At 40.1% G+C, this 25,669-nt stretch overlaps 1 protein-coding gene across 2 annotated transcripts; it reads right to left on the bottom strand.

The window, feature by feature from the left end:
* Positions 1–89: 89 nt before the first annotated feature.
* Positions 90–23,869, bottom strand: SH2D1A (SH2 domain containing 1A). Of its 2 annotated transcripts, XM_070066525.1 has the most exons (5): positions 23,777–23,869; positions 23,226–23,462; positions 8,165–8,228; positions 3,221–3,353; positions 90–1,837 (listed from the first exon to the last, which is right to left on the bottom strand). In XM_070066525.1, the coding sequence occupies exons 2-5, from the start codon at positions 23,360–23,362 to the stop codon at positions 1,797–1,799; spliced, it is 375 nt and encodes a 124-aa protein (XP_069922626.1). In that variant the 5' UTR covers positions 23,363–23,462; positions 23,777–23,869; the 3' UTR covers positions 90–1,796. The 2 variants fall into 2 exon arrangements, with proteins under 2 accessions (XP_069922626.1, XP_002720319.1); XM_002720273.5 differs by lacking the exon at positions 23,777–23,869 and having other exon boundaries at positions 23,226–23,564.
* Positions 23,870–25,669: the final 1,800 nt, after the last annotated feature.

The raw sequence follows: 25,669 nt of genomic DNA, 5'->3' as shown, positions 1-25,669 counted from the left end.
GATAAGTAAGATGGCCTTCATCAGTGCTTTATTTCCTTTATTAATAGCCTCTGCTCTGCATATTTTCAAAAGGAGTATTTTAAGACAAATTAGGTAAATGAAGCTTTCAAACACTTTATTAAAATGTGGAAGACCATAAATGATTCAAGATAGCTGTTTTCAAAAAAAAAAAAAAGCTCTCATAAAAGCACATGCAAACATGATTCATGTGTTTAGGATTAATCCAGAATGAGCACATTCAAGAGTAAAAATTAGCTACACATTTTATAACTTAAACTCAAGCTTCAAATAATTAAAAAATAAGAAACACATGCATTTTTGTCTAGAAAGTAGGCTTTCTGGAATCCTTTACAATTTAAAGTGATGCTCTTAATTCAAGAAATAGCAAACCATGCCCTATACCTTATCGTGACTGTACTCCACCTTGTGCACTCCCACAGCGTCGATGTTCAGTGTTCACAAATCGGACCTTGACAGCACATGGGGAGTAGTACTGTCTCTCAGCAGTCCATTAATTATTAACCAAGCCCACCAACACGCATGTACAACCTGGAACCCCAATTGATTAGTTCACAATAAAGCTCAGCCTTTTCCAGTAGACCAGAAACCACAGTATTTGTTACTTCATTCTGCCTCTAAAGGCAGACCTACCTACACATGGGGAATCTCACTTATCATGTATTTATCCACCTTTATTGTTGTTTTCTTGTGCAACTAGACAGTGAGCTATCCAAGGACAGGGATCAAGTGTTTTTATTTCTCTACCCACCGCCCCGTGCCCTCTTATGTTTGTTGGCTGAAGCAATTCAATGAGCCCTGAAGCAACCCAACATAAAATCAATCACTCAAGTCATGCAAATACAAATGTGAAAAGAAAATACTGCATAAAATTCAGACTCTCACTTAGCTTTCAATCACTTGGAATTGTTAAAAGTTAATGTAACCGTAAGCTTTCCAATGGGCTTCTAGGGATACCTAAGAGGGAGGTGCTTCCGCATGACTTACTGGAAGACCTGCAGCTGCTGAGGTTGCCCTTTAAATCAGGTTTCACGTGTAGTGGAAACAACCTGCACAGAGGCAAACTAAAAGATGAAAAGTACACTTCACCGGATTTGTAAGTTTAAATCCCGGAGCATCAAATATAGTCAATATTTAGAGCATATTTTTAATTGTGGGATTTTCAACTCCACATTAGTATGTAGATGATTACTGTACTACATCAGAACACTAGGCAAGAAGGTGGCTTTCAGAATTAAACAGAAACGCTTTGCTATTTCTCTAGTCCTTACTTTAGCAAACAGTACACAGCTTCATGAATCCCAAAAGAGCCTATGACACCATAGCTAATGGAGAACTGCATATGCCAAAGATGAAGGCTACTAACCAACATCCCTCCATACAGTCAAAGCGAAACAATTTCAAATCGGTAACTCTCAAATAATATTTCACTAAAAATGGTGCTTTTGACAAAAACTGAGTATTATTTTTATTTGTATTTGGCAAGAATTGATATCAATCTCTTATAAAGTATTCATTGTGCTTTAAATTGTTTCCCATTTGTAAATACAATAACTGAAGATAACCTAGGGAATTATTTTTTTTCCAATCCCCATTTCAAAGCTCTTCATTATCTACAAAGCCCATCTCAGCTTGAACATCAGGCTAGATGCTTCCATTAGAGGACTATGATGGTTTTAGAAATGCATTTGTAGCTCACTGAACTGTATTATCTACAATATATAAGACTTAGCATATATTTAAATTACTGAATAAAGTACAAGGTGTTTTCTTTTTCTTCATGGTGCTTTCAGGCATACATCAGGATCTTCTCTTCTCCCTAAAAAAGTAATAACAAAACTCAAGAAAAGATAAGCATTCAAACTATTTACAGCATAAGTTAACTCAAATGTATAATCAAATTTCCTACTGTATAAAATTTACAACAATATAACACGATGATACACCTTAAGCAACTATTATTTAAAACTGAGTTTTGAAGAATGGAATACTGGGCAGAAGAGAACAATTAGCCAATTAGAGTTCTATTTATATTTCCATTATTAAGGCTAAGTATTCATTAATTTAATTTGCCACTTGAGTCTAATTGTCAGTTTATGCCTGAGTCCCTGTCAAAAAATTAAAAGGACATAATGATTCATTTTCTTTTATCATAAATATTTATTGTTTCAATCAAGGCATATCCTCTTACTCCAAACAAATGATTTACCCCTTTCTTTTTTTTTTTTTTTTTTGACAGGCAGAGTTAGACAGTGAGAGAGAGAGAGAGAGAGAGAAAGGTCTTCCTTTCATCGGTTCACCCCCCAAATGGCTGCTACAGCTGGCGCACCGCACCGATCTGAAGCCAGGAGCCAGATGCTTCCTTCTGGTCTCCCATGCGGGTGCAGGGCCCAAGCACTTGGGCCATCCTCCACTGCACTCCCGGGCCACAGCAGAGAGCTGGACTGGAAAAGGAGCAACCGGGACAGAATCCGGCGCCCCAACCAAGACTAGAACCAGGGGTGCCAGCGCCACAGGCAGAGGATTAGCCTAGTGAGCCGCAGCACCGGCTATGATTTACCCCTTTCAATAGAGGCATACAGTCACGTTTCAGACCATTACAGGCATCTGCAGGTATTCATTTTAGCCTGACATACAAGCTAAAATAGCTTTGCTCAGGAGTTATAGCAGTTTGTGCCAGTGGAATAATAAAGTCCACTAATTTAATTTTCTTTACCACAATAAAATTTCATTAATTAAGCAGTACCAATTCAGACATCAGGATCACATAGACCAAGTAACATTAGCCTTTATATCCCTGAAGGGGAAAAAAAAGTTTACTAAGCAAAGGTAAAGAACAGCCGAGATATTCCCTGAAGTATCCCATCTTTCAAATTGCTAGTGTCTGAATTAGTAAAGTGAAATAGGACTTACATACCTACAAAGGGACTGAGGAGAATAAAATGGAACAATAGGGATTAAAATGTAGTGGGTTTACAGAATTGTTGACATTTTTGCACAGCTTTATTAAAAGTTTGTAGTATAGCATGTTGAAACTATAGCACATAATTACCACTCACTTGATCTTCCAGCTACCTCTACTTTCTCATTGCATCTTTCCTGAAGAACTTCTAAGTGATTGTATTGTTATAAATAGGTTAATACATAACCCTGAACTTCCAAGCCCTGTCAAAAAATAATAGTAAACCCAAATCTGTAGTACCTTGTGTACTTCGGGCTGAGGACTTCTCAACTGGATATTGCAGAGGTATTACAATGCCTTGATCTGGCTTCTGAAATGCTGAAATGAGATTTTTTATTTTCCGGAAAAATCGTTTATGTACCCCAGGTGCTGTCTGAAAAATAAAAGGCCAAGCAAATTATTTATTTATCTCATATGGATACAAAAAGGCCTAAAAAATGTGCAAGTGGGGCTTAGAGAGGTAACATTTGTGTAACGTGTTTAAATATTTGAAAACATAAGGAGGAAAGAAAAACAACATTCCGAAAGAGCTTACTTTGGTTGGCTGAACTTCCCTACAAGGGGAGCTAATGAGCTGTCATTTAAGCTCTCCCAAGGGTGGTATTAGTTTGTACAAGCTCTTGCTCCTCGCTCTGCCCTTCCTGCCTGCTACCCATCATACATCCTGAACCTCTAAGGGTCTACAGGCCATTACCCACAATGAATTCACGAACAGGGAATGAAGGGAAACACACACACACACACACACACACACACACACAAAAGCACACATACACTACAGGTCATTAACAAAAAACCTGAGGAATCAACCTCCCCCCCCCAAAAAAACCCCTACAGCCCATCCGCCCTGTCATAGCTCCATGATATAAAATACTGTGCAAGAAATTAAAACTTGACTATTGCAATACATGAAGCACATGGGTAGTTAGCCCTCATACTCTTTAGCCTGAAAATATGTCCAGCTTCATCCTTCACATGAAATTGTTTCCTCCTTGGGAAACTTCCTTGTTCTCCCCAAAATGGCTGTCTCCGTCAGTACTGCACTGTGACAATGCTTTCTCCATGACATGAGAATAGAAGACTCTATAAAGGTCAGGTTTATATGTTTGTTTCTTTTTAAAGAGAGCGGTGTTTGCAGGCAATTATTAAAATGCGTTCCTTTCCTGACATCAGTTCTCTTGCAAAGACAGTGCCTGAAATCAACAACTATTTCCTGCAAAAGCTTGTGAGCCATGCTTTAGGCAGTAGCTCGGAACTGTCATTTCACAGGAAATAAAATAGTATTGCTATGAGCCATTCAACAATGGCTAGTTTTTGTTTTTTTAACAAAGTTGTTTTTCAGCTATTCCATCTGGAAGATTTTTGAGGGGGAAGCTGTTTGGTTTTTAGCATCTAATGAGAAACCACGAAGGCCAGGATACAGACTTCTGTCCGCCAGCGCTCACAGGAGTTCACACACTCTCCATAGTAACTCTGATCATGTCTTACACTGGGGTGATTTTTCACTGAAAACATTACAAAAGTTTGTTTTAGCCCTCATCTATTGTGCACCATACACTCTCAGTAGACATAAAACCCTCTCCCACCGAACTCCACAATGATCCAAACCCCTGCCTAAAACTCCATTGAGACTTCATCCAGAATAAGATAGCCTTTCTTTCGGAGGTCAAGACAATTCTTTGCCTCCAAGGTAACACCTCCAAATTTGCAAATGCAGGCCATGGCCACAAAAATACTTTCTTACAATTTCCTTAGCATACTTTTTTAATTTTCAAGGCAGTTTCCCATCCCCTGCCTCTATTTCCTCACAGATTGGCAGTTGTCGGTGGATTCAATTATTTCCATTTTGACAGATGAGAAAATGTAAACACAAAGAAATTAATCGGCTTGCCCAAGGTCATTCATGTAGACAACCGCAGGCAGAACTGGCTCTGGATCTTTGGACACAGTTTCTTGCCTTTCAGATTAGGACTAAACCAAACAGGGGCTAACGAAGCTACAATCACTAACTAGAAGAGAAATCATACACCCCCTCAGTGTCAAAAGAAGGCAAACCACATATCTTTTGACTGTCCTTGTGGCTTGTAAAAAACCATTTATCAAGAGAAGGATTATTTTTCTGGGTACTGATATCCAGTTAACACTTAATTATCCATGCCAACAGAGAGGAATAATAGCTCCAGCTGTACAGAAGCAATTCAGATTTGGGATGCAATCTCTCATTGGCAAATGAGTGACTGAATTTATAGCATTTTGCTTAGGTTAATAAGTAAAATTATTTAGCATCTACTGATCTGATGATCAAATATAAAAAAAAAACACAGGCTGGGTCAGCAAGGGGCGGCCAGTACATTTTATACAATGTAAAACCAATGCACATGTTAATAAAGGATAGCTGACTATGTGTATAATCCTCTAAAAATTTAGTAAAGTTTTAGGGGGCCATCACTTTGGCGTAGTAGGTTGAGCTTCCACCTGTGGCTCTGGCATGCCATATGGGCATCGGTTTGAGTCCTCGCTACCCCACTTCCCATTCAGCTCCCTGGTAATGGCCTGAGAAAGCAGTGGAATATGATTCAAGTGCCTGGACCCCTGCACCCACATGGGAGACCCAGAACAAGCTCCTGGCTTCAGATCAGCCCAGCTCTGGGGAATGAACAAGGAAATGAAAGACCTCTCTGTCTCTCTCTCTGTAACTCTGCCTATCAAATAGGTAAATCTTTTAAAAAAAATCTAGTAAAATTTTAACTTGAGTCACATGGGATAACTTAATACACTATGCAATAATCTAAGAATATGTAACATTTTTCATAATTCAGTGGATCCAATATTCAATTTTAAAACAAATCTCAGCCTTTCCCAGATGTTATGCATAATCTTTAGACAGAGATTAGAGTACTACTCTTATGATTTTTCCTGCAGTGTGGCAAATTAAAAAGTTGTTACAAAAAAAACTAGTATAAATATCTATCATTTACCCAATTTTGAAAAAGCATTTACCACAAGAATTGTATCACTGACAGCTCCTATCCTGTCACTGAGCTCAGCTATTGTTCAAATGTGCACATTTCTCCTACTGTCACCTCTTGGTTATTCATGGAAATATGTGTTGGCTCCTAGCTGGTCTTCAATATGCTCTAGAGAAATCTCTTCCAGTCAGGTGGTACGAGCTCTGAGAATACACATAAGTTTAATATTCACATTAGCAAACCATAACTTAGAAGGCCAATTTGGCAGATAGGAAAAATGCAATATGAATTTCAACAATTAAAGAATTTTTAAACTGTTTTCTATTTGGTAACAATCCATGCCAATCTTCTGCTCTCTTGGTGCAGATAATTACAATATTATTATATAAATAAGGTTAGATCAGACGAGGGCATGAGGGGGCATTTATGTGCAATAAGCCCTCTCTCCTCTTTAACATGATCACAAGCATGTATCAAAATTCATATAATGTTATACTCGAAATGGAGGAAAGAAAAAATAAGGTTGTTAAAGCCTTAAGAATTTAATATCCTTTCCATAAAGAATTTTCTTCAGCAGATGAAGGGTACTTATCTAAGGAGAAGTGCTATTTCTGGTCAAATCATACAAATGTGTGTGTGCGTGTGTGTGTGTGTTTCTGTTATTACACATAACCACTCTTGATGATAACTTTAATCATCTCTGCAGTGATAGAGAATTTAAAGAAATAAACAGGTGTAGTTTTGATTAGAAATGTTACTGATTTTCCTTTAGTATTAAAATATTAATTATCCTGATATAAAGCAGTAATGTGTTTAAAAACTTGCCCTAATTCATCTCAGTAGTTCAAAATGTTTATAGTCTGTAATTTGTACTTTCCAGTTTATTTACGAATTTTTAAAGCTCAGAGCTATTTTGATTTTTTGGGTCTAGACTTTAGAGTTTCTTAAATGCATAGCATGATTGAGGTATTAATAGAGGTTGAAATTAGCATTTAAATTTTCAAAAGCTTATAATGAATAATTTTAAGAGAGACTGTTATACAGAGGCAGAAAGCAGAGAAAGCATTTGAGGTTGAAGCCTCCAGTTGTAGAGCCTTTATGACTGGTAAGATGTGATATAATGCACTGTCGTGGTCCATGGAAATGGATTCACTCTACAGACTTTTCTTGCAATCATCTAGTGGCTTTCAAATCTTTTCAAAGCCATAAGAACCCTTTTTTCTAATGAAATCTTATTCGGATCCCCTGAGTTATAAGCAAAAATAAAAAAGGAACTCAAATCAAAACCAAAGTAGATACCAGAAGCACTCCCACTTACCTCCTCTAGCCCTGCAAGCCCCCAGGTAGTCCCAAGTCCTCCAGGTAGAAGAACCCCAGGATTATAACGAGCACAGCTCTCTATTCCATATATCCTCACGTACAGCATCATCAGTTACCCTAATACTTGGGAAAACACTCCCTTTTCTTATTTCCCATGTTAGATAACTTAGCACTTGACAGCATAATCATATTGTTCAGCAATTTTCAGTAAGTCCCATTTTTTAAAGACTCACTGTGTACCAGGCCTTGTGGATAAGAGCTTTATTATATGCATTATCCCATTTTCCCTAAAAATGAGCCCTGTGAGGAAGGGATGGATGTTCAGCTCAATTTACAGATAAAGAAACTGCTTTGGAAAAGTGAAGTAATCTGCCCAAAGTCATGGAAGGACCAAGGAAGAAGGTAGACCATCCCTGTAACCCGGGTCCACCTGACAACCAGGCACAGGCTCTCGCACTACTGACTATTTAATTTCATGTTACATTTCCCCAAGGAAGTTTGAGGCTCTTAGCAAACAACAATCATAATTCTAGCACCAATAGATATATTAATCTTATTCAATGAACAATTGCCAATTTAAGTATTTTTCCTGTTTTTGATATGCTTTCTAGAGTTTCACATAGGCACTAAACGTTCGACACATTCCTTCAATTTTTTGAGCTTTCCTCCAAAGTCATACCATTCCACATGATGGTGGCTGAATAGGACTGGGACCAAGATTCTCTGGAGGCTTCTTAATGATCCATGAACAAGTTTGGATTGGATATTTAATGACCTAAATATGAGTAATGTGTTGGTAATGTATGATATGACTTCTTTTTTTTTATAAAACCAACCTAAATTCCAGACACTTGCCTGATACCCACACAAGCAAAAATAAAGAAAAAAACTATACCTCAGCACTCCAAGAACCTGTTTCTGTCTGGGACACGCGATATGTATAAATGTAACCTTGATACCTGTGAAAGAATACATTTCCATTACTGAAAAATTCCAAAGAACAAGGGATGCTCTGAATTTCAGCTTACGATTATATATAAATGCTGCATACGAATATCCTGGATCATATATGACACCAAAGCATTCATAGGTAGCAAAGTCCAGTGAATCTAACTTTTTCCATATCATATCTGTCTAACCACAATCTCCAATGAGCTTTTAGCTTCTCATTTTTTAAATATGTGGGAACTCATACTCCTAAGGATTTGTATAGTACAGAGTCTGTTTAGACAGAAATAAACAGACTTGTTGAAATTGATCAAAACCACGAATTGCTAAACAGTTTTGACAGAATGTAGCCTTTTCATTTTTAAGTACACAAAGAGCTTTAAGGCGAAAACATTTCACTGGGATAAGGCACTATCATGTCCCCATAAACTAACATTAATAATATTATTTAAAAATATTAATATTATAATACTATAAGAACATAATGCCTATATCATTATGCTACTATTATATAGTAATACATTGCTGTTACTACATTAGTCTATAATACAACATAGTAGTAATAGTAATTTGAATTAAAAACGAGTGCTGCTAAAGTACTTGAAAACAGCTTGTCCTTTTAACTGGTAAAAACATTCTCTCATTACTCAGTTTGCACAGATATTGCATATCTGTATAATTGATTTCTACTACATGCCAAGAGTTTTACATGCTCTGTTAGTCTGCTCAGCTACCATAACAAAATATCATGGACTGGGTGGTTTAAACAACAAAAATGCATTTTCTCACAGTACTGCAGGCTGGGAAGCCCAATATGAAAGTGTCAGGAAGACAGGCTCCTGCCTGGGGCCTCTCCTCTTGCTTTGTTAGTGGATGACTTCTTGGTGTATGCTCACATGGCCTCTCAGCGCATGCATGGGAGATACTTCTCTCTCTCCCTCCACCTTCCCCCTTCTCTTCTTATAAGGCCCCCCCCATCCAATTAGGGCCGCATCTTTGAGACTTCATTTAACCTAAATTACTGCCTAGAGATCTTGTCTCCAAACAATGGTCACATTGGAGATAAGGGTTTAAATATATTTTGCAGGGACACAATTCGGTCATTCCACCTCAATAGCCACAAAAGACAACTTATTCTGGCATTAAGTTCAAAGTCTCATCTAAATATGATCTAAACAAATATGAGTGAAACTTGAGGTATCATTCATCTTGAGACAAAAATGGTAAGACAGGCACAAGATAGACATTCCCATATTGAAAGGGAGAAAGCAGAAGGAATAAAGAGGTGATAGATCCCAAGCAGTTGTATAACAGATCCAGCCGTTGTAGCCATTTGGGGAGTGAACCTGTGCATGGAAGATGGATCTCTCTTTCTCTCTCTCCTTTTCTCTCTGTACTTTTGCCTTTCAAATAAATAAATATTTTTAAAAAAGAAAAAAGTAACCAAGTCAGACTAGAGCTCAAGCAGCAAAGATGTGTTTAGCTCTTGATTCCCACACTGTGATAAAGATTTTATATTATATTATATGCTAATACTACTGAATTTGCCTAATAAACTTTGACTTCACAGAAAAATAAGGAGAACTTAATTCTGAATTATTTCAAATTTTGAATCCGAGTCAATATGGTTTTATTCAGCATATTTTCTGGTTGCCATTCTTAGGCATAAGTTGGGTCAAAAGAGATCCTTGGTTAGGATGCACACTAAACTCTAGCTAAAAACACTGTGTTTAAACTTAAAAGAATAGATGATTACAAACAGTGTCATGCTTGAATTTTTTAACCACATTTATCATTAACTCCCTTTAGAATTAAAAGTCTTTAAAATACATGAAATAACTAGTTATATCTCTAATCAATAATCATCGATATTGATTATTGAAAGAAGAAAATCTAAAATACTTTAATCAGGTTTATTTGAATTTTGATTCTGACTAAAAGCTTAATTTGACTGCTGGCATGATAACATGAAAACTTCCATTTTTGTTATAAAGATTTGCCAGAATTTTTATAATATATATAAAATATGCTTTAAATGCCTACATATTATAGTAAGCTGAATAAACATGTTACAGTATTGAAATTCTTTGTTTTTTCCAAGTAATTGAAATGTACCTCAAAGTCCACTAATTTCAGTAAGTACTATGTAAGAACTCAAAGTAGAAGTCTTTAGGTGACTTCCTTAAAGCCACACAACAAAATGGAGATGAAAGCAGGAAACAGTATAAAATCCTTAGTTCCATTTTCCCTAAGGGAAGTAATTGCAATAATTCAGTATTACTGAGGGTAATGTGGAATGTATTATTTTAAATCCCAGCAACAACACAACAAAATGGTAAGAAATCCATTTTCCACCTTCTAAAGCAGTGAGTCAATAAAAAATGCAAGGAATCCATCGCCCTACTATCATCAGCTTCATTTCGTCAAAATGAAGGAGTCTGTTTTGAAAATTGTTTCCTAACGAATGCGATCTTATCTTACTTTCAGTTAAGCAGCAGGAACCCGAGTACCACTTCAAAAGTTCTTACCTCTTTCAGTCTCTGAACAAGCCGGTGGCAATGACACATAAAACTTCTCATGATTAACTCATCTAATATTAGCAATGTCCTTCCTCCATCAAATCCCTTAAATGTCTCAATGAGCAAAATTATTTTATTCCTCAAATAACATATCAGCTCATGTCTGTAACTTTAATTTGCTGAAGTATCTCACCAAGGATCCCCTGTAGTCAGCCTTCAATATGATATGTCAGGGATGGAAGAGTTCTAAAAGAATACAATATAGTAAGTGTTCCCAGGGTAACAGCATTAGTGTCACCTGGGAGCTTGTGAGATGGTGGTAATTAGATTAATTAGATTCTTTCCTCCCATATGGGAGATTTGGAGTGAGTTCCTGGCTCCTGGATCCCGGCTCTGGCCCTGGCCCTGGCCATTTGGGGAGTGAACCAGCAGATGGGAATATATTCTACCTCCATCTTTATCTCTCAAACAAATTAAAGGTAATTTTTAAAAATTATACCACAATTCAAAGGTAGTAGAGTCCTATATTTACCAAAAATATTTAAGTATATGGACTATGTTGACATAAAATGATAGTCCACACTAATTACAACTGTTCAGTGTTGTCTTTCCCTCGTGGGTTTATAAACTAAAAGCAAATTTAAATGTAGACACATCATTGAATATTAAATTTCCTTATAAAGTTATTTAAGTGACTAAAAACATGTTATAGAAAAAAGAATTATAATTTTATCAACTTGCCTGAGCAAATCACAAACCAGAAAAATAAAATTCATTTTTTTAAATTGTAGGATTATCTTTTCTCTGACTCTCTCCATTAATACACATTTAGAAAGTACTATGATTTTAAATGTTTCCCCAATTCATTTTTTTAAAAAAAACTTGATCAACCTGGAACTTAAAATTTTAAATTTACCACAAAAATTCCAGAAAATAATTGGTAGAGAATGGTAGGGTTTTATTGTTACCATTAATTTATTTTTATGACTAACATTTGCATTTTAATGACTACCAAGTATCAACTCATCGAGTTTCTGCTGATAATAAAATGTGTCTTTATTTCAGGGTGGGCATTTGGCCTACAGGTAAGATGCCTGCATTCCACAAGGGAGTATCTAGAGTCAAGTCCCAGCTTCTGCTCCCAATTCCAGCCTCCTGCTACTGTACACCCTGGGAGGCAGCAGGCTCAAGTACTTGGGTTCCCGCTACCCATACAGTAAAACCCAGATTGAGTTTCAGTTTTCTGACTATGGCTTGGGCCAGCCCCAGTCATTGTGGGCATTTGGAGAGTGAACCAATGGATGGGAGATCTCGCTATCTGCCTTTGACTTTGTCTCTTATGATAAATAAAATAAAATGTGTCTTCATTTCATCTAAAGCTGTCCTTAATCCTTTAAAAAGTGTTTGGGTTAGAACTGAACAGAAAGCAAGCAATGTGACACTTCTCAGTGGGTCAGTGTTGAGGGCAGATCTCGATTTCAAACTGACAAAACCACATCAATTCCTTCTTCATACCACTTCAAGGACTATACAAAACAAAAGATTTGGTGACATCTGACTTCTTCATGACACGGCAAATAAAGCAGGCTAGTGTCCTTGCCCACTATGTCTATACAAACTAATGCTATGTGCAAAATTCAACACAATTATAATGTGCCTGCTTTTTAAACAAGTACTTCAGAACTTTTATATACAGAGGAATAGTAACCTATACTGTCATAATTGATTTTGATTCAAACGATTTCAGAATTTCCCATGGTCCAAACTTTTTTTTTTAATTATATTTTATTTATTTGAAAGGCAGAGTTACAGAGAGAGGAGAAAGAGAGAGGAGTGGGGAGAGGGAAGGGGAGAGGGAAGGGGAGAGGGAAGGGGAGAGGGGGAGGAGAGAGGGGGAGGAGGGAAGAGGGAGAAGAGGGAGAAAGATATCCATCTTCCATTCACTGGTTCGCTCCCCAAATGACCACAATGACCAGAGCTGGGCCAGGCTGAAGCCAGGAGCCTGGACATTTTTCCAGGTCTCCCACATAGGTGCAGGGGCCCAAGCACTTGGGCCATCTTTCACTACTTTCTCAGGCACATTAGCCAGGAGCTGGGTCTGAAGTGGAGCAACAAGGACTTGAACAGGTGTCCATATGGGATGCCAGCCCCAAATTTCATTCTTTAAAAGTGAGTGGGAGGACCAGTGTTGCTACAGCACAGCAGGCTAAGCGGCTACCTGTGATGCCAACATCCTACATGAGCATTCCAGCTGCTCCTCTTCCAATCCAGCTTCCTGCTAATATGCCTGGGAAAACAGCAGAAGTTGGTTCAAGTGCTTGGGATGCTGCCACCCACCTGGGAGACCTGGATGGCATCCCATCCATTGTGGCTACTTGGGGAGTGAATGAGCAGATGGAAGATCTCTGTCTCTCCCTCTCTCCCTCGCTAACTCTTTCAAATAAATCAATAAATCTTTAAAAGTGAAATCTGAATTTTTGATCAGTCAAAAGTCACTCATCTTCAAGTCTGATGATAAAACTATGTAAGCTAATTTTGGTGAGTCATGACAATAACCTTTTCTTCACCTGAAGTGCCACATGAAGTTTTTATTTATGCACATTTTATGATGTCTAACTTTAAATTACAATTATAGATTTTTAAAATATTCGAAAGGCAGAGTGACAGAGAAAAGGAGAGACAGAGACAAAGAGAGATCTTCCATCCGCTGGTTCATTCCCCAAATGGCTGCAACAGCCAAGACTTTACCAGGCTGAAGTCAGGTGCCAGGAGCTTTATCCGGATCTCCTATGTGGGTGCAGGGGCCCAAACACTTGAACCACCTTATGTTCCTTTCCCAGGTATATTAGCAGAGAGATGAATTGAAAGCAGAGCAGTAGGGACTTGAATTGATGTCAATATGGGATGCTGGCATCATAAGTACTGGCTTAACCCACTGCACCATAACGCTGCCCTCAGTCTGTTTTTTTTTATTAACAAATACATATATGTTAACATTATAAATACTAACTCATTTAATAATCCTCATAACAACCATGAGATAAGTACTATTATTAACCCCATCTCCCGTTTTACAGATGAGAAACCTAAGGCATAGAAATTTTAATGTGTCCAAGGAAATAGCTAGTTAAGAGTCAAAGCATGAATACACACCCAGAGGGTCTGGCTGGAAGACATGGGGATCTTAACCACCATGCTATGCTAGTTCTGACCCAGCCCCAGTCATTGAGACCACTTGGGGAGCAATCCAGTCGATGCTGGATCTCTGTCTCTCTAACTCTGCCTTTCAAATAAATAAATAAATTTTTTAAATGGAATTAAAAACAAGTTTGGGTACAAAAGTTTTTAAATCCATGTGGTTTTTTTTCCCATTATACACATCTTCCATGAGCATTTTGAAAACCCCTAATATTTGAGGAAATTGGTCTTAAAAGCAATACCAAAAGCACAATTCCAAAAAGGAGAGAGAATCTGCTAGACATAGGGCTGGAGACTTTCACTGAAAGAAAGAGCAGAGGAGGAAGCTGAAGAGAAGTTGGATGAGGTCAACCTGGAATGCCTCTTTGATTAATCTGATATCTTTAGACTAATCTGGCAATTTCAATTTTAAATTGTCAAACACAGCACATGTTTTATTTGACTACAAATCATCCATTTTGTGGTTTATGTGTGACAGATTTAATCCTTCAGGCTCATTCTGTTGTTAATGGATTGTACTCAGAAAATCCAAAATAATTTTGATAACCTAGAGTTGTCATGAGATAGATATGGCACCACTGAATTCAAAAACTAAATGTTAATTCACAAGTTAAATGTGGGCTGGCATTGTGGCACAGCAGGTTAAACCAGCACTTATGATGCCAGTATCCTACAGAGAGCTGGTTCAAGTTCTGGCTGCTCTACTTCTGAGCCAAACTCCTGATAATGTGCCAGAGAAAGCAGAGGAAAATGCCTCAATTACTATGTCTGCACCATCCACATAGGAGACTTGGAGGGAATTCCTGACTACTGGCTGTGGCCTGGTCCAGACTTGGCTGTTGTGGCCATTTCGGGAGTGAACTAGCAGATGGAAGATCGATCTCTCGCTCACTCTTGCTCTCCCTCCCTGTCACTCTGCCTTTCAAATAAATATTCTTAAAAATTAAATCTAAGTTAAATTGTGATTTCTCATAAAAATAGTTAAGCTATAATTTCAAGTGCTTTGCCACCCCACTTTCCTTTTTTTTTTTTTTTTTTTTTTTTTTTTTTTTTTTTTTTTTTTGAGGGTTTTTTTGTTTTGTTTTGAGAGGCAGAATTACAGAGAGAGGAAAAGAAAGGTCTTCCATCTACTGGTCCATTCCCCAAAGAGCTGGGCTGATTTGGAGCCAGGAGCTTCTTCCAGATCCTTCACGTGGGTGCAGGGGCCCAAGCACTTGGGCCATCTTCTGCTGCTTTCCCAGGTGCATTAGCAAGGAGCTGGATAGGAAGAGGAGCAGCTGGGACACGAATAGGTGCCCACAGGGAATGCTGGCCAGACCCCCATTCTTCTTTCTTATAACTGATAAACTGGAATTTGATTTTTGTCATTGTTCTCCCCCATTTCTCCATTTCAGTTGTTTGATGAACATTTTATTCTCAGTCATCCCTTTGAATCTTAAAGGGCAAAAAGATAATTATGCTTTTATCTAAAGACATACATGTCAAATGTCTTCATTATGTGCCCCTGAGGCTAAAGAATTATAATAGCATTTCTTCTTCCAAATCTTCCATCAGATAAGTAGCAAACAAAAGCAGATATTTACAGAAGGAGCTATGTATGGAAATAAACTATTTTGTGATGCTAATTATTTTAAATATTTTAAATCAGTTTTCTTATCATTATCAAACAATCCCAATTGTCAGGACTTGCCCAAAGGCTATCTAAATTGAGGGTAAAACAGGAAGAAATGTGAAAGCACACATGTATCTCAGTGAAAACAAACTTGATATACTTAGAAAATTAAACAGATCAAAGTAAAAATAGCTATTCACATGTTCAAAAAAGCAATCAATATAGTGACTGAATATACAAGAAGTACATAAAATCAGTAGCTTTCCTTAGCAACAGAAAATATAGTGGAAACAGATTTCATCTATGATAAAAACCAAAAAGCAACAGACACAAGAGGTAGAGATAAATTTAACAAAAACTATGCAGACCTACAGGAAGAAAAATACAAAACTCTATTGGTAGATATAAACAGTTCTATGTGGAGAGACATACCATATTTTTGGAAGAATGTATTAATTAGTTTAATGTACTCCCAATGGCTTTTTTTTTTAGCTTAACCAAATTATTCTAGATCTCATTTCAAAAAACCAACAGGTAAGAATGGCAAATAGCCTTTCTGCAGCCATCAAGTAAGCCAGGATATATGCATACAAGCACATCCAGGAACTAGAGAGAAAGGAGCAGTCTAATATGATATCTTTCTCTAGAGAGTCCACTGCTGGCAGTACTACCAGCTCTCTGTGCTCCACAGGGCACCTCACCACACTCGGCCCAGCAAAGTACACAAGCTGGAATATAAGGCCAAGTGGCGTTATGCCGTATATAGGGCTCATGCGTGCTATGGTGGCTATACTCAGTTCCCAAGGGTGCATCTGATGGCAAGCCTGTCCGTTACGGTGCTAACCAGATAAAGTTTGCATGAAGCCTTCAGTTTGTTACAAAGGAACGAGCTGGATGCCACTGTGGAGAAGATTCCACATGAAATATGAGGTCATGCTCATTGATCCATTCCATAAAGCTATGAGAAGGAATCCTGACACCTGGTGGATCACCAAAGCAGTCTGCCAAGCACAGGGGAATGCCTGGGCTGACATTCACAGGCCATAAGAGTTGTGGCCCCTTATGTGGAAGGGGCTACAAGTTCCACCACACTGCTGGGGATTCTTGCTGTGCAGCCTGGGGAAGGCGCAATACCCTGCAGCTGCACCATTAGCACAAGCACCAGTAATGTTTGTAAAATCCACACCTAATTAATAATTTAAGAAAAAAAGTAAACAATCTTTTAAATATATAAAGACATTATTGTTCTATAGTACTATTTGTATAAGAATAGAGAAACTGGGGCCAGCGCTGTGGCGTAACAGATGGAGCCAGCGCTGTGGCGTAACAGATGGAGCCGCCGCCTTCTGTGCCGGCATCCCATGTGGGCGCCGGTTTGAGTCCCGGCTGCTCCACTCTGATCCAGCTCCCTGCTGTGACCCGGGAAAGCATTAGAAGATGTCCCCAGTCCTTGGGCCCCTGCACCTTCGTGGGAGACCTGGAAGAAGCTCCTGGCTCCTGACTTCAGATCCGTGCAGCCCCGGCCATTGCAGCCATCTGGGGAGTGAACCAGCGGGTGGAAGACCTCTCTCTCTCTACCTCTGCCTCTCTGTAATTCTGCCTTTCAAATAAATAAATAAATCTTTTAAAAAGAATATAGAAATTGAGCCAAAAATATAGTCTAGAAACTATTATATATAAGAATTTAATATATGGTAAAAGCCTAAGAAATCAATGAAAAATTAAAGTTCTTTGATAAATATATTGGGACAATTGCTATCTATCTGGAAGCAATATCAAATTATATCCTTTATACACATCAAATAAAATCCCAGGGAGCTGGAGTTGGGGCAGAGTGGGTTAAGCTGCTGTTTGCAATGCTCCTGGCTTTGATCTGACCCAGCCCCAGCCATTGCCAACTACTTGGGGAGTGAACCTGTAGAAGGGATTTTCCTTGCCTCCATTCTTCCCTCCCAGACGCTTATGTATCAAGAAAAGTAATGGCAGACACCAAAGTAAGAAAAGATACCTGCAACACATCAGTGATTAGTATACTTTTATATGCTAAGAAAAATAAGAAGATCCAAATGGTTCAATGACAAAAGTACAGAAATAGTCCATTCATGAATGAGGAAATATATCTAAACAATCATATAAAAATACTTATTAATTGAAGAAATACAAAAAAGAGAAAAAGTATAAAATACAAATTAAAGAACTAGACACAAAATTTCAATGAGTTTTTTTTTTTTAACAAGAATACCTACTTGTAGGAAGAGAACGCAGTGAAACAGACATCCTCATGCATTACTGGTGAGCATATACATTAGAATAACCATTGAGGAGGAAATATTTGCTGATCATGAACCCTAAACTGTTCATGCTTTTCTAACCTAGATATTCTACATAGAAATCACATACAGAAATAATCATAAATGCAAGGAAACCTTTATACACTGAAGTACAAATCATGATGAAATTTATAATAAGAAAATGGAAAGAGTCAAATATTTAAAGACAAATGACTAGTAAAGGGAAATGTGGTATTCACTAGCTAGCTACACTATCATGAAGCCATTAAAAGTAATGCTTCAAAATCATTTGTAAGAACATTATAAGAAGTGGATATTACATGTTAAATGGGAACGCAGAATACAATATTTTAAGAGCACATGTGTGCTCACAAAGCAATTCATCTTATTAAGATACAGAAGAAAATTCACTTAATTTTCAACGATAGCTATCTTTAGGTTGTAAAACTATAGATGACTTTTTTCCCTTATTTCCATTATCTATATTTTTCAAATTTTTTATATTGAATAGGTATAAGGAACTATTTTAATAGACTTATGATACAAAAATCCAGATGTGCTTAAAGAATATGATTGGATGAAAAACCTCTGACTTAAAATGAAGTTGAATAGTCCGATAAATGGGAAACTTCTTTAGTGCTTTACGAAATTCATAAAGCTTTGGCTTCTGAAACCGAACAGAAGAAAAGGCCATATCTGAAATCCATGATTAGAGGGTTCATAATTGGGGAAAAGAGCAAGTGTAGTGTGAGAATACAGCTTAAAGTACAGTTTGAAAGGCATTTGAAATCTATTACAAGAAAAATACAGAAAGGCCAGCACCACAGTGTAGCGGGTAAAGTCACAGCCTGTGATTTCAGCATCCTATATGGGCAACAGTTCATTTCCCAGCTGCTCCACTCCCAATCCAGCTCCCTGCCAATGGCCTAGGAGAAGACAGCCCAAGTGTTTGGGCCCCTGCCACCTGCATGGGAGACCCGGATAAAGCTCCTGGCTTCAGCCTGGTCCAAAACTGGCTGTTGCAGCCATCTGGGGAAATGTATCAGTAGATGGAAACTCACATTCTGTCCCCCGCCCTGTAACTGACTTTCAAAGTGAATAAAGAAATCTTTAAAAATATATATAGGAGTGCCGGCGCCGCGGCTCACTAGGCTAATCCTTCGCCTTGCGGCGCCGGCACACCGGGCTCTAGTCCTGGTTGGGGCACCGGATTCTGTCCCGGTTGCCCCTCTTCCAGGCCAGCTCTCTGCTGTGGCCCAGGAAGGCAGTGGAGGATGGCCCAAGTACTTGGGCCCTGCACCCCATGGGAGACCAGGATAAGTACCTGGCTCCTGCCATCGGATCAGCGCGGTGCGCCGGCCGCAGCGTGCCAGCCGCGGCGGCCATTGGAGGGTGAACCAACGGCAAAGGAAGACCTTTCTCTCTGTCTCTCTCTCTCACTGTCCATTCTGCCTGTCTATATATATATGAACTAAAGCTCAACCAAATCTTGGTCAATGGGAACAAACAAGAGAATGAGAGGGGCCGCCGCCTGCAGTGCAGGCATCCAATATGGGCATCGGTTCAAGTCCCAGCTGCTCCGCTTCCGATCCAGCTCTCTGCTGTGGCCTGGGAAAGCAGAAGAAGATGGCCCATGTCTTTGGGCCCCTGCACCCATGTGGGAGACCCAGAGGAAGCTCCTGGCTCCTGGCTTTGGATCGGCACAGCTCTGGCCATTGCGGCTGATTGGGGAGTGAACCAGCAGATGGAAGATTCTCTCTCTCTCTCTCTCTCTCTCTACCTCTACCTCTACCTCTCTACCTCTCCTTCTCTTTCTGTGTAACTCTTTCAAATAAATAAATAAATCTTTTTAAAAAGAGAGAGAATGAGAAACTATTCTGAGTAAACCCTACAATCAATGCATGTTTGTTAGCTGTACCTTGTGGTTCATAAGTACATGATACCACTTACATTACCACCTAAGCTGCATATTTCAAGCATAAGTGTTTTGGTTTAAAATGAGTACAGGGCTTATTTCAAAATACAATTTAATTAAAAAAAAAGGGAATGAAATGTTTATGTTTATCAAGAAGGCTACGTGGCTCAAAAAGGTTGAGAAACACTGATCAAAGGAAAATGTCCTTGTGTCTTCCCTCTGCAGCACAGTGTGCCGATCACCCTAACAATCTCATAAAACTTTGAAGCCAGAGTGTACCAATCAAAAGACACAGTAGGGAACTCCCAATTTGCCTACTATTTTCTGTGGCTTCACGAGGAGGCTTTCATGGAGACCCAAGAGTCATACAAACTACATTTACACATTTGAGAATTGAATTTCCCTCCTGTTTAAATTCATCCCTTGTATGGTTCTGGCCTATGTGGGCAAAAGGCTACACTTGTCCTTCTCTCTGCATATTTCACTTTCAGCAAACTTGCAGAAGACATGCATTACTATTCCTGTTTTATAAACATGGAAACTAAGGCCTAGAGAATATGAGTGACTCCTCTGGAGCCCCCCTCCTAGCCTCCTGATGACAGATTAAGGCTCTTCCCCCCCACAATGCATGCACAGATTTATTTATCTATTTGAAAGTCAGAGTCACAGGGAGAAAGGGAGAGGAAGGGAGAAGAGGGAGGGAGAAGAGGGAGGGAGGGTGGGAGGGATTGACTGATCTTCCATCAGCTGATTCACTCCCCGGGTAGATGAATAGCCAGGGCTGGGCCAGAAGCCAGGAGCTTCATCTGAATCTCCCACATGGGTGCAGAGGCCCAAACGCCTGTGCCATCTTCTGCTGCTTTTACCAGGGAGCTAGATTGGAAGTGGAGCAGCCGGGACACAAACTGGCGCCCCTTCAGGATACTGGCATTGCAGGCATTGGCTTTACCCATCTCACCAAAACGCAAGCCCCTGGATCAAGGCTCTTCGCAGTAAAAAACAGAATTTCCTTCTATAGTTCACTGGTTGGTTAATTCAGAAATATTTTTTGAGTGCCTATCTATGCACCAGGCTATATTCCTGGGGCTGGAGATGAAGACCCTTGCCCTCACGGAGATTACATTTTTTCTATTTATTTATTTATTTTATTTATTTATTTTTTGACAGGCAGAGTGACAGTGAGAGAGAGACAGACAGAGAGAAAGGTCTTCCTTTTTCCGTTGGTTCACCCACCAAGTGGCCGCTATGGCCGGCACGCTGCACCACCCTGAAGCCAGGAGCCAGATGCTTCCTCCTGGTCTCCCATGCGGGTGCAAGGACCCAAGGACTTGGGCCATCCTCCACTGCCCTCCCGGGCCACAGCAGAGAGCTGGACTGGAAGAGGAGCAACCAGGACAGAATCTGGTGCCCCGACCGGGACTAGAACCAGGGGTGCCAGTGCCGCAGGTGGAGGATTAACCTAGTGAGCCGCGGTGCCAGCCGAGATTACATTTTTCTAGAAGATCCCAGCAATACAGTTAAGTAAACATGCAAATGTCAGGCCTTTAAAGCTCCTTGAAGAAAAATAAAGAGCACGTAAGTGGGAGAGGTAGAGGGCATTCAGTCTAGATAGGGTGGCCAGAGAAGGCCTCGCTGAAGGAAGAGTCAGTTGCCTAAACATGTAAATCAAATTTTTGCAGAAGGAGCATTAAGGGCAAAAACCCTAAATAGGAAGCATACTCAGTGAGCTTAAGAAATGGCCAGGAGGCCAGCAAAAATGAAGCCTTAATGTACGTAGCCACACACTGTCCCCCGCTCTCCCAACCCCTGCCCAGGCTTCTTTTGTGCCTTCCTCTTTACCGCTAAGCTAAGAAGCACATTACCTCCTTGGCTAGCTTCCCTAAAGCAGCCCCCTCAACCCTCCCACTCACTCCCCTACCTTCTTTTGATAATGAAAGAGTCTATCTATAAAGAAACAACAAATGCTTGCAGGAGATTGACATGTTTATCTAGATTTGAACATTACATGACGTATGCACGTATCAAAACATCAATGGAGCCCCATGAATATGTACAATTTTCATATATCAGTTAAATTTTTAAATTTTTTTTAAATTAAAAAGAAAAGCGCCTAAGAATCCTAGTTGGCTTTCACCACCCTCTCCTGGTTTCACTCAGGAAGCACAGTAATATCAGGAAAACATGAAACTGCAAGCTCAAGAGATTCAGTAACTTGTGTGCATCTCCTTTGCAGTCCTTATGATGAATGTATTTAGTACAATCTCAGAACTACTACTAACAAACCTTGGCCATTTTTAAAAACCAATATACAATCAATGTATCATCAATACTGAACTGACTGACTACCAAGCGTTAGCCCTTATTTTGTTTCTGTCTAGAACCTAACGTAGAGTGCTGGTGTTTCCATGGGTGATTTTATCCTGGTGATGACAATGCTTCAGCTAGGTCCTTCCCAGGAGTGTTAAAAGTAATCAACTGAAAGAGAAGATTGATTGTAATAATACCAATATCTTATTTCTACTGAACACTTACTATGTGTTAGGTTCAGTGTTAATTTTTTACATGCATTACAGCACGGAACCTTCACAGTTCTGTGAGGTGGGTAATACCCATTGAATGGATGCAGAAACTGAAAGACCAAGACATTAATTTGCCAAGGCCACACACCTGGCTTCTGACCAGCACAGGGTTTCGCTCTCACAGCTGTCTGCCTCTGGAGCCCTGGAACAAAGATGCAGGTGCATCTGATTCAAAATGGGGCATTTAGACCCAGACACGCCTAGACAAAGGCAAAGCTGAATCATGACGAGGGTGTTTTCCCGCCACACCCTTTACCACTATCGGTCCTAGCTTTCATAGAGGAGGGTCTTATTTTTAAAACCTCCTGTCCCCCACACACCTCCTCTAAAAGAAGCTAAATAAGCTGATCCAGAGCAGCAGTTTTACTCACACACACCCCATCTCTGCGTCCTGACCCAACTGGTGGCCGCATTCTGAAAGTAATGGACTCTGCCCTTTAGTCTGCCTCCTCTCCCTGAATTTGGTATTCTTCCTTTGGGATGACACTTCCAAACCATCTCAAGAGAGGCCTTTCCTTCTCTCCAGAGCTGGGGGCCCCAAATCTGATTGGCCCATCATTCCAGGACTCCATCTTGCTGGCCTCAGTTGGAAGTCAAGACGGAAGCCAGGAGCCCGAGTCTCAAAGCAAAGGTAAATTCTAGGCCATGCTTCCCCATATCCTCAAGGCTACATTCTGCAGCTGCCCAGAAAGTCCCTGGCGAGGTCCTCCTGGAGAGGCGGCAGCCAGGGAATGAAATCCCCAGGAAGACACTCGGCCAAAGTGGGAGCTGAACAGGAAATCTTGCGGCCATGGAGAGGAGATCTTAATGAACAACTGCCACCCGCATCCCTGCCCCCAGGCCCCCCGTGCCCACTGCCCACACTCTGCGCCGCCACAGCCATAACGTACTCACAGCACACAAAGGCAATACACGCCCGGGACACTCTCACTGTCCCTCAGCAAATAGCTGCCGTCCAGCCCGGTGGCGAGCAGGAGCTTCTCCCCGGTTTCCCTGCTGATTTTGCCATGATACACAGCCACCGCATCCATTGCCTAGGAGACTCTGGGGCAGGCCGAGGTTTGCAGATGGTACTTGGGAGATGCAGCTGCTGCAGCCAGGCACAAGTCAGCCACCTGACTCCCAGTTCAGCTAAATGTGCAAAAAGAAAGAGAAGCACCGGAACAACAGGATGTTGTCTACCTGCCTAAAAACCTCCCTCTCACACTTCAATTAAAACCAGCTCAGCAACTTAGCCGCTTGGTTCTATCAAACTTGTCACCGGGTGTGGTCCCCACCCCCCAACCAACATAGGGTTCCTACAAAGAGTGCAACCTTGGAAAACGGACTTTGCACGATTTGGGCTGTACTGCCAATGCAGACTCTCACCCACTGACAAGAGTGCTTGGTAATGCTTCGATTCTTGCATTTTCCCCCCTGGGGCCACCGGGAATGACTTAGCTTACCCGATCTTCAAAGGAGTTGATAGAGGCAGCGTGTCATGCGGGGCTGAAACCTACTGAAGACGGAAGGACTAAAAGCTCTGAAACCAAAGCACCGAAACGGCACCTTCTATATGCAATTACTACTGATCATGGCCATGAGACTCCTGCAGAATCAGATGAAGCAGGTGAACAATAGACTTTGGGCAAGTTCCTCTCTCTCAGCTCCTAACTCAGATAGTCATCTTGAACGATCCTGGTCCTAAGTAAATACTGATTTTTTTTCTAGCACCTTGTCTAGGATCCCAATGTGCTGGAGGAGGTACAAAAATCCCAGTGTATGTCCAAAGGTATTCCAGATTTGTCTATTTGCTGGGCCCTGGAATGAAGCCAAATCATTTAACTGGGTCTTCATCATTACATGGATTTGTCTATGCCCTTTGGTGTGTAGGGCCCGCTTTTCAGGATTTCAGCCATAAAACTTGTTTTACAACATTTTGTGCATGTTGATAATTGTGTGGTAACTTTTATTCTGTTGTTTCTAGAGAATGGCTTCTTCTTCAATTGATGTTAAGCTGTCATTAATTTTTTAAAAGCCTTCAGCCTACATTTTCTTCTCTGAAATAAAGCATTGCTTCTATTTCAAATAGTGATAAGTAATATTTCCCAAAAACTTCCTCCATTTTTGCTAGACATCGTTTAATGCCTGGAACTCAACAGTCTTACACATGTCACGTTAGATTATGTAAAATACTTTTAGAATTGGAATACAAAGAGCTGAAGCTATGTTGTCTGTTGTATTCCTTTCACCACTTCACCACCTACTTTTCTGAGAATGCGTCTGGGCTGGGAACTCTCTTGGGAGGACATTTAAACCCTCATATCTTAACCAATGAATTGGATGCTCAGAGCCAAAGATGGTTATTTTCCCTCCAACTATGAGGGTTAAGGACAATCCTTTTGGCCAGCACCACGGCTCAATAGGCTAAATCCTCCGCCTGCAGGGCTGGCACATGGGGTTCTAGTCCCGGTTGGGGCGCCGGATTCTGTCCCAGTTGCCCCTCTTCCAGTCCAACTCTCTGCTATGGCCCGGGAGTGCAGTGGAGGATGGCCCAAGTCATTGGGCCCTGCACCCCATGGGAGACCAGGAGAAGCACCTGACTCCTGGCTTTAGATCAGCTCAATGTGCCGACTGCAGTGCGCCGGCCGTGGCAGCCTTTGGAGGGTGAACCAACGGCAAAAGGAAGACCTTTCTCTCTGTCTCTCTCTCACTGTCCATTCTGCCTGTCAAAAAAAAAAAAAAAAAAAAAAAAAAAAAGGACAATCCTTTAAGATTTCAGTGGTAGCCAGCAACAGCTCTCCTTGGTGGAAGAATGCCCAGCCATAGTAGCTGAAATATAAGTCTCCTTCATTTCTTTTCACATTTTAGAGACTTTAACGATTTTTAATTAGTTTTTTACAGATTGAACGTGCTTTGTAGACACAAACATAATATTCTCTTCCTTTTTGAGGTAACATTTTAAATTTATGTTACAGTGAAAACGCTTAATACTAAGTTTAGCAAGTAAAAAGTAAAAAAGACCCTAGTTTAGTGGGAATATAAACAACAGCTATAAATATTTGAATGGAAAAATGGTCATTTCACCCATATACAGTAAATTTTAAAGCAATCACAGATCATTAAAACTATAGTAGTATAGCTTTTTTAAAAAAAATTATTTGGCAGTCAGAGTTACACAGAGAAGGGGAGACAGAGACAGAGAGAGAATCTTCCATCTGCTGTTTCACTCCCCCACTGGCCACAACAGCTGGAGCTGTGCCAATCGGAAGCCAGGAGCTTCTTCTGGGTCTCCCACACGGGTACAGGGGCCCAAGTACATGGGCTATTTTCTACTGCTTTCCCAGGCCATAGCAGAG

The sequence above is a fragment of the Oryctolagus cuniculus genome, chromosome X, assembly GCF_964237555.1.
Source record: "Oryctolagus cuniculus chromosome X, mOryCun1.1, whole genome shotgun sequence".
NCBI lineage: Eukaryota > Metazoa > Chordata > Mammalia > Lagomorpha > Leporidae > Oryctolagus > Oryctolagus cuniculus.
Note: the sequence above shows the minus strand (reverse complement) of the source record. Positions and strands in the feature narration are given on the sequence as shown.